The 15,262-nt window shown below is 38.9% G+C and overlaps 1 protein-coding gene across 1 annotated transcript in view; it reads right to left on the reverse strand.

Moving 5' to 3' along the window:
- The window catches only part of dock1 (dedicator of cytokinesis 1), a 205,264-nt gene that overhangs the window by 126,202 nt on the left and 63,800 nt on the right, over nucleotides 1-15,262 (reverse strand). The window contains 3 exon segments of the mRNA XM_008437114.2: nucleotides 307-434; nucleotides 5,691-5,797; nucleotides 12,038-12,247. Coding sequence (XP_008435336.1) covers nucleotides 307-434; nucleotides 5,691-5,797; nucleotides 12,038-12,247 — 445 coding nt within the window.

Genomic DNA, 15,262 nt, shown 5'->3' on the forward strand with positions numbered 1-15,262 from the left:
TGTTTCTCTCCATTATATCCGAGAAATAATTTAGAGAGCAACAACAACCATTCAAGCAGTAATCACAGAAACATGCATTGTCCAGGCACATAGTGTGACTTTTTATAGCACAACCAAGAAACTGTTACCTTCAAGGTAAATGGAAAACATTTCACTGAATTTTATGGCCAAGATGTAAAGCCCAGTGTGTGGTAGAACATGACTGTGGCAGCATAATGCTGTGGTGAAACTGTAATACAGCGCACTCTGACATTCAATTACCTCTGGCGAGAATAAAGCATGTCCTGCATGTGTCGTGTTTCTCACCACGTCCTTCCTGTAAAGCACCTCCATGATGTTACTGAGCAGCTGGCAGCAAGCCTTCGGCTCCTCCTGCTTCTCCAGGTGGGACTTCAGCTGTTCYGTCATCAGCGGTAGGAGGATCTCGCGGCAATCTGGAGGGACAGCAACGAACACACACGTTCACCACGCCGGTTAACACACACGAACCAGATGATGGATCACTTGAAGCAGTGCGGCATATGCTTTCGACACCGCAGCTGCAGACGCACACAGTTTAGTAATGACTCGCTGATCTCAGAGGGTTAAATTAAAACACGCGAGGCAATGAAWTATTTCATTAGAACATCTGAAACTTTCTTGAAATATGGCAGCTGAACTTTTAAAASASCATCAAATTATTACTGCTTTTAATTGCACTGTAAGCTACGGCACAGGCCAATGGCATCAGTCATTAAGATAGAAGATCAATTGGATGTCAGTTTGATGTTGACCATTCGCTGTCAGCAGTGGAAAACCATCTAAAAGACTCTTGTCAGGTTCAATCACAATCTTTSTGYTATATGTAAAGGAAAARTGTCAAGGAGRCTCCAAATACCTTTAATCATTCCCTCAAACGGTCACTTAATACCCAACTGCAGTCAACAGCTAAAGTGCTGTTGACTATGTGTCYGTCTGTACAACTAGACAGACACATATCTACAATTTTATGAGAAAACAATARGTCTTACCAAACCAACCATAGCAAGACTTTCAGTGTCAGAGACCTTTGTTTTTACTTTCTCCTCAAATGACTGATCTGATTTTTTTTTCTTTTTTGTCCCACGACTGAGAAAATAGGTAGCGTCTGCGACTATAATTCCTCATCCTCTAGAGCCCTGGTTTAGCGAAAATAAATGAAAATTTGAGCCTTAGCACTCAAAAATACACCGGCATGTAAATCTTTTCAAGCTTAAGTAGTATAAAAGGCCAAATAATAAAGGACATGGTGAGGAACACAATGAAGGGAATGAGCCATGGAAGATTTCAACAACAAAATATTCGTAGAATATTCTTTTAATTTATGGCTGTGAATATATTTAATGGCTGTGAATATATCTGCTTAATTCATACTGATTATCTACATTTAAGGTACTAATCATGAGCCACGTAAGACACGCTGAAAATAATTGCCAGTAAAAGTAAACATAAGGTTGACAGACATCAAAGCGGTTTGAAATTACATTTATTGTTCTTCCACACAAGCTTATTGTTGGAATAATTTCATTATAGATTACAATTATTAGGAGAAGGCTCACACCTGATTACCGCATTGAAGTCGAACAAATGCCTCAAAATTAATGCATTTAATGGTTCATAAATGTGACATGAGCAAACAGATGTAGCTCATGTTTGTCAAGTGAAATAAGGAGAACCACAAACCAACATGGTATATATACTGACAAGYCAAATTCTATTTTGTAATGTATTTATTGCACACAAAGGCAACTGTATTCCAAATGRACAGTGGATTTTTGTTTTCGTTATGCCTTTAAGTATTGTGACAAAATTCTGAAACTCTGACAGGATTACTTTGTTTTCTAAAGAACTGGATTCCACTCAGACATGCAACTTCTGTGCAACACTTTCAGAGAGCCCACGTTTGTGCTCCCATCCTTTGCTGTCACTTTTCTATAGAATCTAATTGCAGCACTGACCCGCTGTGCATTGCAATTATTTAAATAATTGGTGTTATTTTTCCTCACTGGAATGGAGATGTTCTGGATATTAAAGAGTTTGTCTYGTCATTCGACGTGGAGYCTTGACACCAAGTGACAACCATGCTGCCTTGAGATATTTTGGGTTGTTGCTCAATACAGTACCAAGCTACGTGTCTGCATGGTACAGCCTAAGTGCAATGGCTGTTTTTACCCCTTTTAAAAAATGGCTGTTTTTACCCCTTTTAAAAATGCGCAAATTACAGGCTTTATGAACTGTAGATGCACAACAATAATTTTAAAAAATCTGGTTTAAGGCACATTAATACAGTTTTTATGGCTCATTCTCTTTCCAATAAATTGTAAAAAAGAAAAAAGAAAAAAAGAAATAATCAGGTGGCACAATTCATACACATAGAAACACAGCCGCATGCAGTTGCATGTCAAAGAATTTGACAATATCTAACTGGCAAATTGTTTAGGCTAGTTTTAAAAATAAGAGTCCCATTTATAGATTTATTACACACAATTACTTATTTCAAATGATTACTTCTGCTAATTTCGCTGAATATGGCTTCACATCTAATCTAACAGGGCGATGCATTGTGTCGTTGCAGATTTAGATTAGTGCGGAGTTATACGACCATATGAGAAGTTCTGTGATGGCAGAAGTACGCTAGCGTGGTGCAGGAGATGGATGAGTGCTGTGAGACGGCAGTGAGGTGTGCTGCAGGATAGGTAGGAGTTCAAGGTGGATGTGGGATTACGTCATTGCTTTGGTGATGGGCAGGCGGACAGATGAGGTTAGACAGGAGTCTCTATAGAGATGCTTGCAGATGACACTGATCTGCAAGAAGACCAAAGCACGAGTGGAGGAAATGCTAGAGGCACGAACTGTAAAAGAGAGGAATGAAGATTAGTGGCAGCAAGACAAAATAAACATTTGTAAATGATGGGAAGCGAAGTGGAATAGTTAGTTATGTTACAGGGAGTAGAAGTAAAGAATGTATAGGATTTTAATTACTTAGGATCAATGCTGCAAGGAAACAGAGAGTTTGGAAGAGAGGTAAAGAGGCGTATGCTGGCAGGTTGAAACAGATGGGGAAGTATCAGGCGTAATGTGTGACTTGAAAAATATAAGCAAAATGAAAGGAAATGGAGACCATTGATGTATGGTTTAGAGATGGCACCAATGACGAAGTGGAACTGGAATTTGCAGAGCTCAAGATGTTGAGGTTCTCTTTGAGAGAGACAAGGATGGACAGTATCAGGAATGAGTTCATCAGAGGACAAGCTCACATTACATGTTTTGGAGACAAAGACAGAGAGGCCAGACTGAGGTGGTTTGTACATGTTCAGAGGAGAGGCAACGATTATATCAGCAGAAGAATGCGGAGGTTGGAGCCAGCGGGAAGGAGCCTGACAGGAAGACCAAAAGGAAGAGGACATGAAGTTAGTTGGTGTGAAGGTAGAGGATCCAGAGGATGAAACAAAATGGAGACAGATGATTCTGTCTCCATTTTTTCTCCCTTAGAAACACTAAAGGTGAAATAACTAAACAATCACCATGCAGACGAGAGAAGKGAAACTAAACAATAATCTTCCAAATTAAATATTCAGTGCAAACAGGATTTTAGCTTCTGCTGTTAACCTGTTAGCTTGCAAGTTTGTTTGTTTTTTTCCTGAACTGAGTCAATCTAAAATCATTACTTTTTTCAGGTGCTGAAAAGCTCTTTACATGTTTTCACATTTATGTTCTATACACGGAAATTCAATTTTAAGCCTGTGCCACTTAGGGAGAGACATTACTTTATTTTCCAATGGCAGGGTGTAAAATATACAAGCTTTGACACGTTTTTTAAGGAAAAGGAAGCCTTTCCTATTTGCAAACACATGCAAAGTGCATTAATTTAGAATGCTAAAGAGCTCTGTGTTGAAACACAGAGCACCTAGCTTAACTGTTCAGCATTAATTCACTGCAAACATCCCAGGCACTTGATTTCGGCATGACTGGCAAAAGTGCTTTTTAGAGACCACCTGTAGATCAGGCTGCAGGAATGCTCAGACCCTTAGAGCAACAGATTAGATCACCCCAAAACCAGTCTGCCTGCTTCATTTACCATCTACATTTGATTTACTCTTGAATAAAACTGCTCCAAAGTGGGACTCAGCTTGATACTAATGTAGAGAGGAGAAATTTCCTTGGCAATTAGCCTTCTTCAACATTGCTTCTGTAAATAAGCATTCCTAACAAAGGCAAGGCTCTGCACCTTGTAGTCAGCGAGAGATCAGAGAGAGGATAATCCGCATCTGCATCGCGGCAAATACCCATCCTGCTGATTAGCGCTCCATTCACAAGCATCGGTGGGGGAGGTTCACCGGTCCACAGTTATAGAAATAGATCAATAGTAATGACCAGAGGGCTGCGCAGCGAGCGCTGCCCTTCAATATTGGCGCGTTAAACTGACCCAGTCACCAACTGGAACCTTTTATGTTTGAAAAGTATGAAAGCATCGGATCATTACGCTGAAAGCGGTGACATTTACGCCGTGTTGTGTTCGATATCAGACATTACCGAACAGGACAAACTTCCAATTACACCTTGTTCATGCAACCGTTCACAGCTCACTGCCTACGTTCAGACTAATCTAAACACCTCACGCTGATAAACAAAGCAGAGAGTTTAACTGGCCTCCCCACAGGGCTGCGCAGTTAATCGAATTTGAGTTCCAATTTAGATTTTAGCCCAAACAAAAATCTGAAATGAACAAAAAAAGTATGATATTTATGAAAATTGTCTCACCACATTCTGCTTGTTGTGTTTAAAACATGCACCCAAAGATAAATCGTAGGCCCCTTTATGTTGGAAGGCAAGGCGGGGTTCTCAAACGCAAGAAGATGGAGTGCTTTCCAGAGGTCAGGGGTCAGTCTTTGCCTCAAGTGGAAGAGTTCAAGAACCTATGGGTCGACTGGTAGAAACATTACTTATCTATCAACAGTCCATACATTCACCCATCCACTAGTCTGTATAAGTCTATACACGGATTTGTACTAATTTTATTGATTGATCCACCCACCTACCAATCCATCCATCCCAAATTTTTTCAATCAATCCATTTATTTGACCATCTATCGCTGTCGTCCATCCATCTAACTCTTTTTTCCATCTATCCGTCCAATCTTTCTTCCATCCATCTAGCCATTCGTCCATTCCTTTTTTCCATCTCGAGAGTTTTTAAGAATGAACACACACTGACATTTGGACCAGCCTCATGTCTAATTGAGGACCATGACTGTCACAAAAAGATGGACAAGTATATAAAAAGCTCAGATAGAAAAAAGAATAATGAAAAAAGTGTATGCATTGCTTGTAGTCACATTATGTCGACATAACGACGGGGAAAACATTTATAAATATCAAAACACCATAAAACATAGGAGGAACTTTTCGTCAGCATTGATATTAATCCTTATTTTAAGAAGCAAGCAAGTGCAGAAGATTATTACAGATGACTTGTCTACCTCCTACAATAAATATGAAGAATTTCCACCATGCCTCACCAATGACCTTTGCAGAAGCCTCACACAGGGCTGCCTGGTGGAGGCAGGTGGTGTGTGTGATTGCCTAAATTACTGAGCTGTGAGTGAAACTGCAAGCACTGAGAAACTGGCAGTACAGTTTATATAAGCGTTTTTGTGCAGCTGCGCTCTCACCGTGATGAGTAAAGAGATCGCTGTGGACGATGTCAATCAGACAGTCGAGCTTCTGTTTCACCAGGCGACCCTGGGGGACCTTCAGGATGAACTCTGTGAACAGCTTGCTGTGTAGACAAAGAGACAAACAGAGAAAAGGTCAAATTTATCAGGCGTCTCGTCTGGCCGACTGCCTGCAGACACGAGGAATCACCCAGAAAGCAACAGAAACGGATTGATATTCTGACTACAAATAAATGCCGTAAAGCTATTTTAAATCACTAGGCCACTCTGTATTAGTTTGAGTAGAGGTCACAATCTGACATATTCAGATCAGAAACATCTGGCCTAAATGGGGATCAGAACAAAAAATATGGAATGATTTAAAGTGTTAAAAAAAGATAATAATAATAATAATAATAATAATAATAATAATAATAATAATAATAATAATAATGAAAACATTTAATTAATCTGAGATTTTAGAATTTTTCTGTTTATCTGCATAATTCAAGGAAATAACTAATGAAATAAAATTATTAAAAATAAAATAAATAAAACGTGCTGCCAAGCCTCCCAAAATCATGACTGCCTGTGGAAAATTCCCACCTGAGTTTCAAACAACTCGGATTCTGTGGTTCGAGACTCTGGAACCTTGATTTCTGAGAAGAAAACTTTAGCCCATCAAGCAACCAGTCCCTTTTCACCTACGTGCTTGTACTACTGTCTCTGGTTCAGGAGGGGCTTAACCCAAGTAAAGCCGTTAAAGTAGCCAATGTCTGCCTGAGTCCACCCACAGCCTCCACCTTGAAAATCTCTCCTAAACTCTTGAATGGTCTTTGCTTCACAATCCTCTGAAAGCTTGCTCACATTTTTATCCCACAGATTTTCCTTCCGCTCATCTTTCTATTAAATTGGTTTGTATCCAACCCTCTCCATGGGCAGCCATTATGTTATATTCCAGATACATTTATTACACAAGAAACATATCCCACTGTCTGTAATATACTCAGATTTGTTAGGATTAAGTATCAGGAAGAAATTTTTTGACATTCACAATGTTAACATAAATCTTCCCTCCTGTTTACACATAACTCTTGTACATTATTGTTTTCTGAGGCAGGCAACATGCTTATGACTGGCCTGGACAAAAGCTAGGAGAGAAAATGTTCTGGCATTGCATAAAACACTCTCCACCCCCAAGGCTCCGGTCCGATTGCCTCCAGCTAAGACTCTTGGCAAGCTTTTAGCTAACGGGAACAGCTAAAGCCACCTTTGCTCAGCCACCAAAGAGTCAAGCCTGTGATTTAGAGCCAGGTTAATGGTTCATATGTATCAAATTTATTACAATAAAAATCAAAGGCCCCCCCTCTGGTAGCTTGTGCACTTGCATAAATATCCACTGAATAAAAATCACAGTTTGGTTAGGAATGGAAACAACTGAAGCAGAAAAAAACACTATCAGCTGTGTGAGCATGGAGAGAGTACACTTCTCAGCTGATGCAGTGTGTTAACTTTTGTGCAGGAAATACTTTCACATACATCTATCTATAGATGTTATTTACATAATGTGGTTATAAAATGTAAGGAAAAATATAAAATGAACCCTCACAATTTGGCAGTTGTCAGATTTGGAAACAGGAAAACAACATCATGCAGAAGGACTCACCATTCCAATCAAACCCAACTACAATAACTCATCTGAACAGGATCGGGGTTTCTGATGGTAAATTACCGTATTTGCCGCACTATAAGGCGCACCGGATTATAAGGTGCACCTTCAATGAATGGCCTATTTTAAAACTTTTTTCATATATAAGTCGCACTGCATTATAAGGCGCATAGGATAGACGCTACAGTAGAGGCTGGAGTTACTTTATGTATCCACTAGAACGAGCTGCACTCAAGGGAATGTCAACAAAACAGTTCGACTCCGGTCAGTGAAGAGAGCCTTCCGCGACTGGGCCGGGGCGTGGTCGGACGATGGTCACCCTTCTCCGTTCGCGCTCAACATGTTCGTGGAGAACGTGGTGCTAAATGACCTGCAGACGACCTGATTCTAGACTAGCGCGGTTCTCAACGTTGGCGGTACCGCCCCCCAGGGGGTGTTCAGAGGACGGCAGGGGGCGCTGGCGGACATTTTTACAAAAGGGGGGCGCTGGGATGCCTTTGGGGGGCGTTTGGTCGAAGGTAAACTTTACACCATATATGCACAACAGTACCAGTTTAGACTTTGAGCAACTTGGTAAAACTGTATTGTGTAACATTAAATCATGCTTGGCTGCAACTGTATCGATGGCAGCTCTTCTTCTATTCAGTGTTTGTTAGCTTCTGCTAGCTTATTGGCGCAGCTCCGTTCTCCTGCTACTGGTAGCTAAAATCACGATACCCTCACTATGTATCCCTCTGAAAAATGAACCCATTTAAATAAAGAAATAAAGATAAATAAAGATAGATTTGATATATTTATTTCTTCAATGGGCTGCACAGTGGCGCAGTTGGTAGAGCTGTTGCCTTGCAGCAAGAAGGTTCTGGGTTCAATTCCCAGCCTGGGGTCTTTCTGCATGGAGTTTGCATGTTCTCCCTGTGCATGCGTGGGTTTTCTCCGGGTACTCCGGTTTCCTCCCACAGTCCAAAAACATGACTGTTAGGTTAATTGGTCTGTCTAAATTGCCCCTAGGTGTGAATGTGTGTGTGCATGGTTGTGTGTCCTGTGTGTCTCTGTGTTGCCCTGCGACAGACTAGCGACCTGTCCAGGGTGACCCCGCCTCTCGCCCGGAACGTTAGCTGGAGATGGGCACCAGCAACCCTCCCGACCCCACTGAGGGACAAGAGTGAAAGAAAATGGATGGATAGATATTTCTTCAATATTATTTTTCATGTCAGTGTTAATGTCATGAGGCTGATGACTCCATGAAACTTTCAATTTGACTCATTAGGATTTGATTAAGAACCTGATTTGTTCTTTGTAATTTCTGTCCAGTAAAACTATTAATCTATAAATCAATAGACAGGTCTATATAAATATATAATCCATGTTTCTGTCTCATATTTGTATGGCATTAAAAGGATCTGGAACTTTTGTTTTTCCACTGAAAGCTCTGGTTTGCACAATAAATGCCATGTGGGTGAAGTTTTATGGATGATGCTCTGAAGTCCCATTCTCCTGAAGGCAGCACAGAGCTGCACCACCAGAAACTCACAGAAACACTGAAGAGAAGAAGAGCTATGATTAATGTAGTTACAGTTCAATCCATGTTCTAATGTTGCAGAGCTCAGTCGGTTTGCAAATAGTTTAAAGTTTAAACTGGCATGTTGTACATGTTTTATCTGGTCATTTTGTGCAAGATTTAACAACTAGAAAATGGCAAAGAATAAGAATATTTTTTCGACTCTGATTGGCTGCTGTTAACCTACCAATTTTAACTTGAATGCTCATTGCATTTTTCGTAGACGCCTGTGAAAATAATTTCTATTCCCATGACTTTTCTTTGTTCTCTGGGAAATTATCTTGATAAATACAGAAACAAGCATAAAAATTTTAACATCTACAATAGTGATGGTAATATTAATGATAAAATAATGGTCAGTGCAAAGTAGCCTGCAAATTCTTTGGTGGGAGGCGGTGAGGGACCTGGATAAAGACTAGGGGGGCGCTGGCCCAAAAAAGGTTGAGAAAGACCGTTCTAGACGGTCGGTAGGTAAATAGGTCAGTCAAACTTTATTAATGGATTACAAACCAGCGTTCTGACAACTATCCCAGCATGCACTGCGCGCTTCCTTCTTCTATGGGCAAAAATGAAGTCAGCGGCTGCTTACCATAGTTGCTAGACCTGTTGTGGCTCAATATTGGTCCATATATAAGGTGCACCGGATTATAAAGCGCACTGTCGGCTTTTGAGGAAATTGAAGGTTTTTAGGTGCGCCTTATAGTGCGGAAAATACGGTATTTGGCATAATCTCTGGAGTCATATCAAGCATAGTTAGACGAGCTGCGTCAGCCTTCGCCCCCCCAAACGATTTTATGATTAATTTAACGATTAATGACAAAACAGCACCCACTGTCACATTTATAGCCTCTCTACTCAGAAACTGCGGTTAGGTTTGATTTTATGCAAATGTTGCTCATTCCTAATCTAATTTAGGAAATTTACAATTTAAAACTGGGAAATAGAAACTCGTCTAAACAGTCCTAAACAGAAAGCTTTGGGCTTTTTTTATGTACTAATTTGAAAAAATTCAATTTATACAACTACTGCATTCAATCAGTAGGGAGAGAAGAAGGGGGAGGGCGGGCACCTAATGTATTTTTTATTTATATTTCACACTTTTAGATTTTCTTCTAATGAGTAATTCATGACTTTCTGTTTCGCTGTGGTATAAATATGACATGATCAGAGATCCACTTCTTTTAGCCACAGGTCACCAGACTAGAAAAGGACCTGGGGATTGAGATGACCCAAAAAAACAAAAAACAAACTTTTACCACCAGATTGTAACAAAACATTCTCACAATGAAAATTATACTTTTCACTTTTCCAAAGTAAACTTGAAAATTCTTTCGAATACAGAATTAAAAATTTTAACCAGTGTAAAAAATATTACCAATTCAGAAACTATCAAATAATAGTAGTCACATTTTCAATAAACCAAGACAGGAGTTTTATTATTTTTATTTTATGCTCCGTCATAAAATAAAAATAATAAAACCAAGCAGCAGCGTATTTTGTTTGTGCCGGTCTCATCTCTCTTCCAAAAGACCTGGCAGCAATTTTAGGCAAAGTATTACGGACTCTTTGAAATACATCAAAATCTTGGATGACAATCTTGTGGGCTTAACAGGAAAACTGAAATCGATCACTGTTGGATCTTTTAGCCAGACCCAAATCAACAGAAAAAAAAAATACATAAAATTATTCAGATTCTCTCATAGCTGTGTCAGTCCTCAGACCGGAATCCTATAAAAGAAATCTGTGGAATGAGCAAAAGTGATGTTGCTAAAAAGGCAGTTTAACAGAGCATTACAAGCAGGATTACCTACAAAAGTGCCACTGCAGATTGGATTCACTCTGAGATTACACTGCTAATAAATTACAATGCAAACTAAGACTTTGAAAAAATTAATCATTTACTTATTTGTGCAATCAGGTTTATAAAGTCAAAACTTTTACGCTCTAAAACAAGGGTCAGCATATAAAAACTTTTTTCTGTTTTTCATACATATCAAGAAACATAAAACACAGAGCATAAATAACCCACATTAAACAGACGGTACAGAATTCCTGGACTTCTTTCTTAAACTTCTCTCACAGACGCAAAAATAGATTAAAAAAAAAAAAGAAAAAAGGTGCCTGAGACGCATTTAATTTTAATTTAATTTTATACCCCAAAAACAGTCTGCTGGAAAAAAAACCTAGAAATCCTCTGAACTGACACTAAGTAATCCAGATGAACAGATTGTCAAGTTACATCTTCTACTTCGTCAGACTTAATGTCATAAATGAACAGATCAGAGCGCAAGAGTGTGACACTTCATAAAGAATCCATTATGCTGTGGCTGATGACATTCACAGTGGGCAGCATTAACTAAAATGAACACTTCAGTGGAGCAGCTAGCGAGTTTCCAAGGGAACCTGAGTGTGGTTGGGCAGAGGCCATAACTATACAGCTGCTGACTGTAGAGGTATAGAATAAAAGCACTGCAAGGCAGAACAAAAAAATAGATCTGAGCACAGCTCGTCTCGATTTAGGGAAGGCCTCTCAATAAATCATAACGTTATCGAAAAGTTTATTTCGCCAATTCAATTGATAAAGGTAAATATATAATACATGAACTTATTACACGAAGCGGCATATATCAATCGTTCATTCAGCTCATCTTCAAGAACAACCAAAAACAACAGTCAGTTTCTCAGAAAGCTGGAATATTGTATAAGACTAGTAAAAAAGGTGTTTTAATATATAAATATTGTGCTACGACTCCTAAATGACAGTTGTTCACAAGTCATTGAATCCAGAAGGAGAGTAAGCCATAAACACAGGCGTATATAAGAAAAGTTTAGTAGATGGAAAATATGTTAGAAGGTTCTAATTTATTGATATGAATCAGCAACTATTAAAGAGAAAAACTAAACTAATAAAACCGCATTAAACTTGGAAAATTGGTAAATTATATCTATTGAACTTCTATGGTGCATTTCTAAGAGCAATCCATACAGAAAGAGCTCTTAAGATATTTATATAATATGCCATAAGACAGGAAAGGTCCACATCTACCCGATTATATTCTCAGTGAATGGTTACTGAATGAGTAAAAGTGACTAAACGACCAAAAGAAGAAGAAAATCATGCAAAACAAGTGAAATTACCTCAGTTCCTTGGGGTCAAAGACCAGCTTGACATCATTGACAATAGTGGGAATGTACTTTAAGGCAGCACCCTTCAAGAGATGAAGCAAAGGAAAAATTAGCCTAAATAAGACAAATATTTGGACCAATGTTCACTGGATCGGTCCCGTCTGATCATACAGTGACAAAAACTGAAAATCGAATGCAGTTTCTCCTTGCATTTCATCTAGTCTTGTAACTGATGGACATCAACATCTCAAAATTAGGATGAAGTTTGTGGTTTCTGATCACATATTTTTCTACTTAGACCTGTTGATGCAGATTTACTCCAATTCAAATTTTTTGTGGGGTCGTGAAAACATTGGAATTGTTCAGTGAGCAATGAAAAAGTCAGACSTGGGTCGGATTTATCTGCCGTGTGAACGTAAACCAATTTACTGAGGTGTAACTATAACAAAAGGACACAGGGAATACAAACCTTTACGTATTTATTGGCGAAAGTTTTTACTTATGTTTGAAATAAATAAATCTAAGCTACAAATAGTTAAAGAACACTCAGCTTACATCTGTGCATGCTGTAACTTAAAAAAAGAAGACTGATATCAGAAAAAGTGGCATTTTTTCCAAACAGAAAAATTGGAAAACAAAGTGCAAACTGTTGTGTTAAATCTCTGCAAACATCATGTCAAATTACTTTCGAGGGCAACTGTGTCCTTGTCACGGCATTTTCAAAAGACAGTAATGACACCCGACTGATATTCCATTTAATCTGCTCTAATCTTATCAGATGYGTTTTTACTCTAATATGCAAAATGTTTGCCCTGCAACCCCGTCTGCAGAAAAGCGAGCTCAAGACGACGGGGGAACTTAATTCCTCAGATGTTGTTTGTTTTGGCTCCAAATATAGCGCCATGAAAACAGTTTTCTCGCTTTGTTCCCATCAGCAGCTCAAGTCCCACCTGCTCTAAAGTGCGGCTTCTACGTCGCAGCGAAAGACCTTTGCTTCCGTTTGTTTCCAACAATCAGCGGAAGCATCTGTTGGTATGGGTTGATCAAAGTTTAAGTCTATTTGCGTGCCGATCCGAGTTTCCGCACGAGTGCGTGCACGTCCGACCAGATGTTCTTTATTTTTTTTCAGGGAGGTTTAAAGGGACTGCTCATTAGCTTCCACCTGCTACGATGCTTTCACAGACAGGCGGCTTTGGGAAGAGACCAGGAATCTTCGCTTTCTTGGCCGTTCCTCAAGATCAGTTTTTAATTTACTGACAGTAAAGCTAATATCTCACCCAATTACACAGCAACTGACTCCTAATTGACTCCTGAACTTTCCCTACAGTTGACTGGGCACATGGATCTACTGTAGGTGCTCCAAGGTGCATGCACCCTGTGATTGTGTTATCTCTAAAAGCAGAGGTGTGTGCGAGGTAAGCATCTGTCAGCCTTTGAGAGAGACTGCACAGAATAATAATAATAAAAATAAATAAATAAAAAAAACACAAGCTTGTCAGTTGGTTTGCAGTCTGGTGTCACCGAGTTCAGAGTAAGGAAACAGTAAAATACATGAAATGAAAAAGAAACAAAAAACACAACGCTTACAGGTAGGAGGAGGAAAGAAGAGACATAAATACCTTAAGCAGCAGCTAAAGAGCAGAGTGCCAGGGGAGACCCAGACATCAGGACAGGCAAGGTCAAAGAGAAACGAAAGGCAGAACATCACAGACACAGATAGAGGAACAAACAACAGAAATCAACACATATATAAGCTGAGGATGCAAGAAAGATCTAAAAGGCTGCACAAAAACTAGTAAATTGTTTTGCTAATATGGCAAAGATTTAACTCTTTTGATAAACTTATGTAATTTTTATTTTATTAATAGAAAATATTATTTTTTTTATGAGCTTTCTTATGCAAGGAGAATTATTTTTATCAAATATGTTCATGCTGAAATCTAAATGAAGCAGCTATTGGAAAAATAAAGAACAAAGTAAGCTTGAAGCTTTTTACAACTATAAACTTTGACATTTTTGGCAGATTAGATAAAATAGTGGAGCTACAGTCAAAATTTTATGACATGTCGATTCTAAGTTGACCCTCACCAGGCTGCAAACGTACTGAATTCGACTCTCACATGTGCAAAGACACACAACTGCTTCCACACCGTCATTTTTTATTTATGTATTCAACAAAAGGTTTGCTTCTATAGGATGAATTGGGGAAGTAGCAGCAAGGAGCCGCTTCTAAAGCTAATATCCCTGTGACCATCAATATAAAAGCAAGAGATTTTGGCAGTTTTCTGCTTCAGTGCATATATAGATATATGTGTGTGTGTGTGTGTGTGTGTGTGCGCGCGTGTGTGTGTGATAACACAAAGCCAAGCACGAAAAAAAAAAGAACTGGTATAAACGTAGAAAAGCAAATGCCCCTGGCCCAAAACTTTGAAAAGACTCAGGAGGCCATTTCCAGACTATCTGAAGTCCATAACTTTACAATTCTCAAGAAGTAAATATCTAACACATTTATTGATTAAGGGGGGAGACATCACACACATTCAACCTGATTCATCTTTCTTTCAATAAAGATCAACATCTGTCCTTTTTGGGGGAAAAAAAACTAACAAAAAAAATTTGAAGCATGATGCTGCCATCACCAACTGAAATATGGTGACGGCAGGGTTTAATCTTTCTGCCAAAAAAAGGCATTTTATATAGGCCAAAAATCTGAGCTTTATTCTCATCTGACAGAACTTCTCTTCAGCTTTCACCCCAACCCGTCTGAGATTTTCATTATTAAATTGGATTAAATTGCACACAGGAGGAGAAAGCACAAATTCTCATTCACACCAYTTGTTTTTCTTAAAAAAAAAAACATTCAAAAAGAATTTCCTTTCCACTACATAATTATTAACTGCTTTTGTTGATATATTAACAAAAAAAKGACTGAGATTTTTGGCTGTAATACGGCAAAATGTGGAAAAGATTAAAAGGCGGGCGAAATTCCTGCTTCAGGAAAGTGAGGCTGGATGGCAGATTAGACTCCAGGGATGGGCAACTGGGGATTTTAAAGCAGATTATGTGGTACTTATACCCTTAGCAGGACCATGGAGCACTTAACGCTCCTGAGGAGCAGCTTTTTGTACAGATTAAATACTATAAATCTAAAATAACACTTAACCAGCTTCAGATATCTTATTTCGGGATTTTCTTTAACTCCAACACATTTAATGCTAACTAAAAATGACTAATAAT

Source organism: Poecilia reticulata, linkage group LG19 (assembly GCF_000633615.1).
Source record: "Poecilia reticulata strain Guanapo linkage group LG19, Guppy_female_1.0+MT, whole genome shotgun sequence".
Classification (NCBI taxonomy): Eukaryota; Metazoa; Chordata; class Actinopteri; order Cyprinodontiformes; family Poeciliidae; genus Poecilia; species Poecilia reticulata.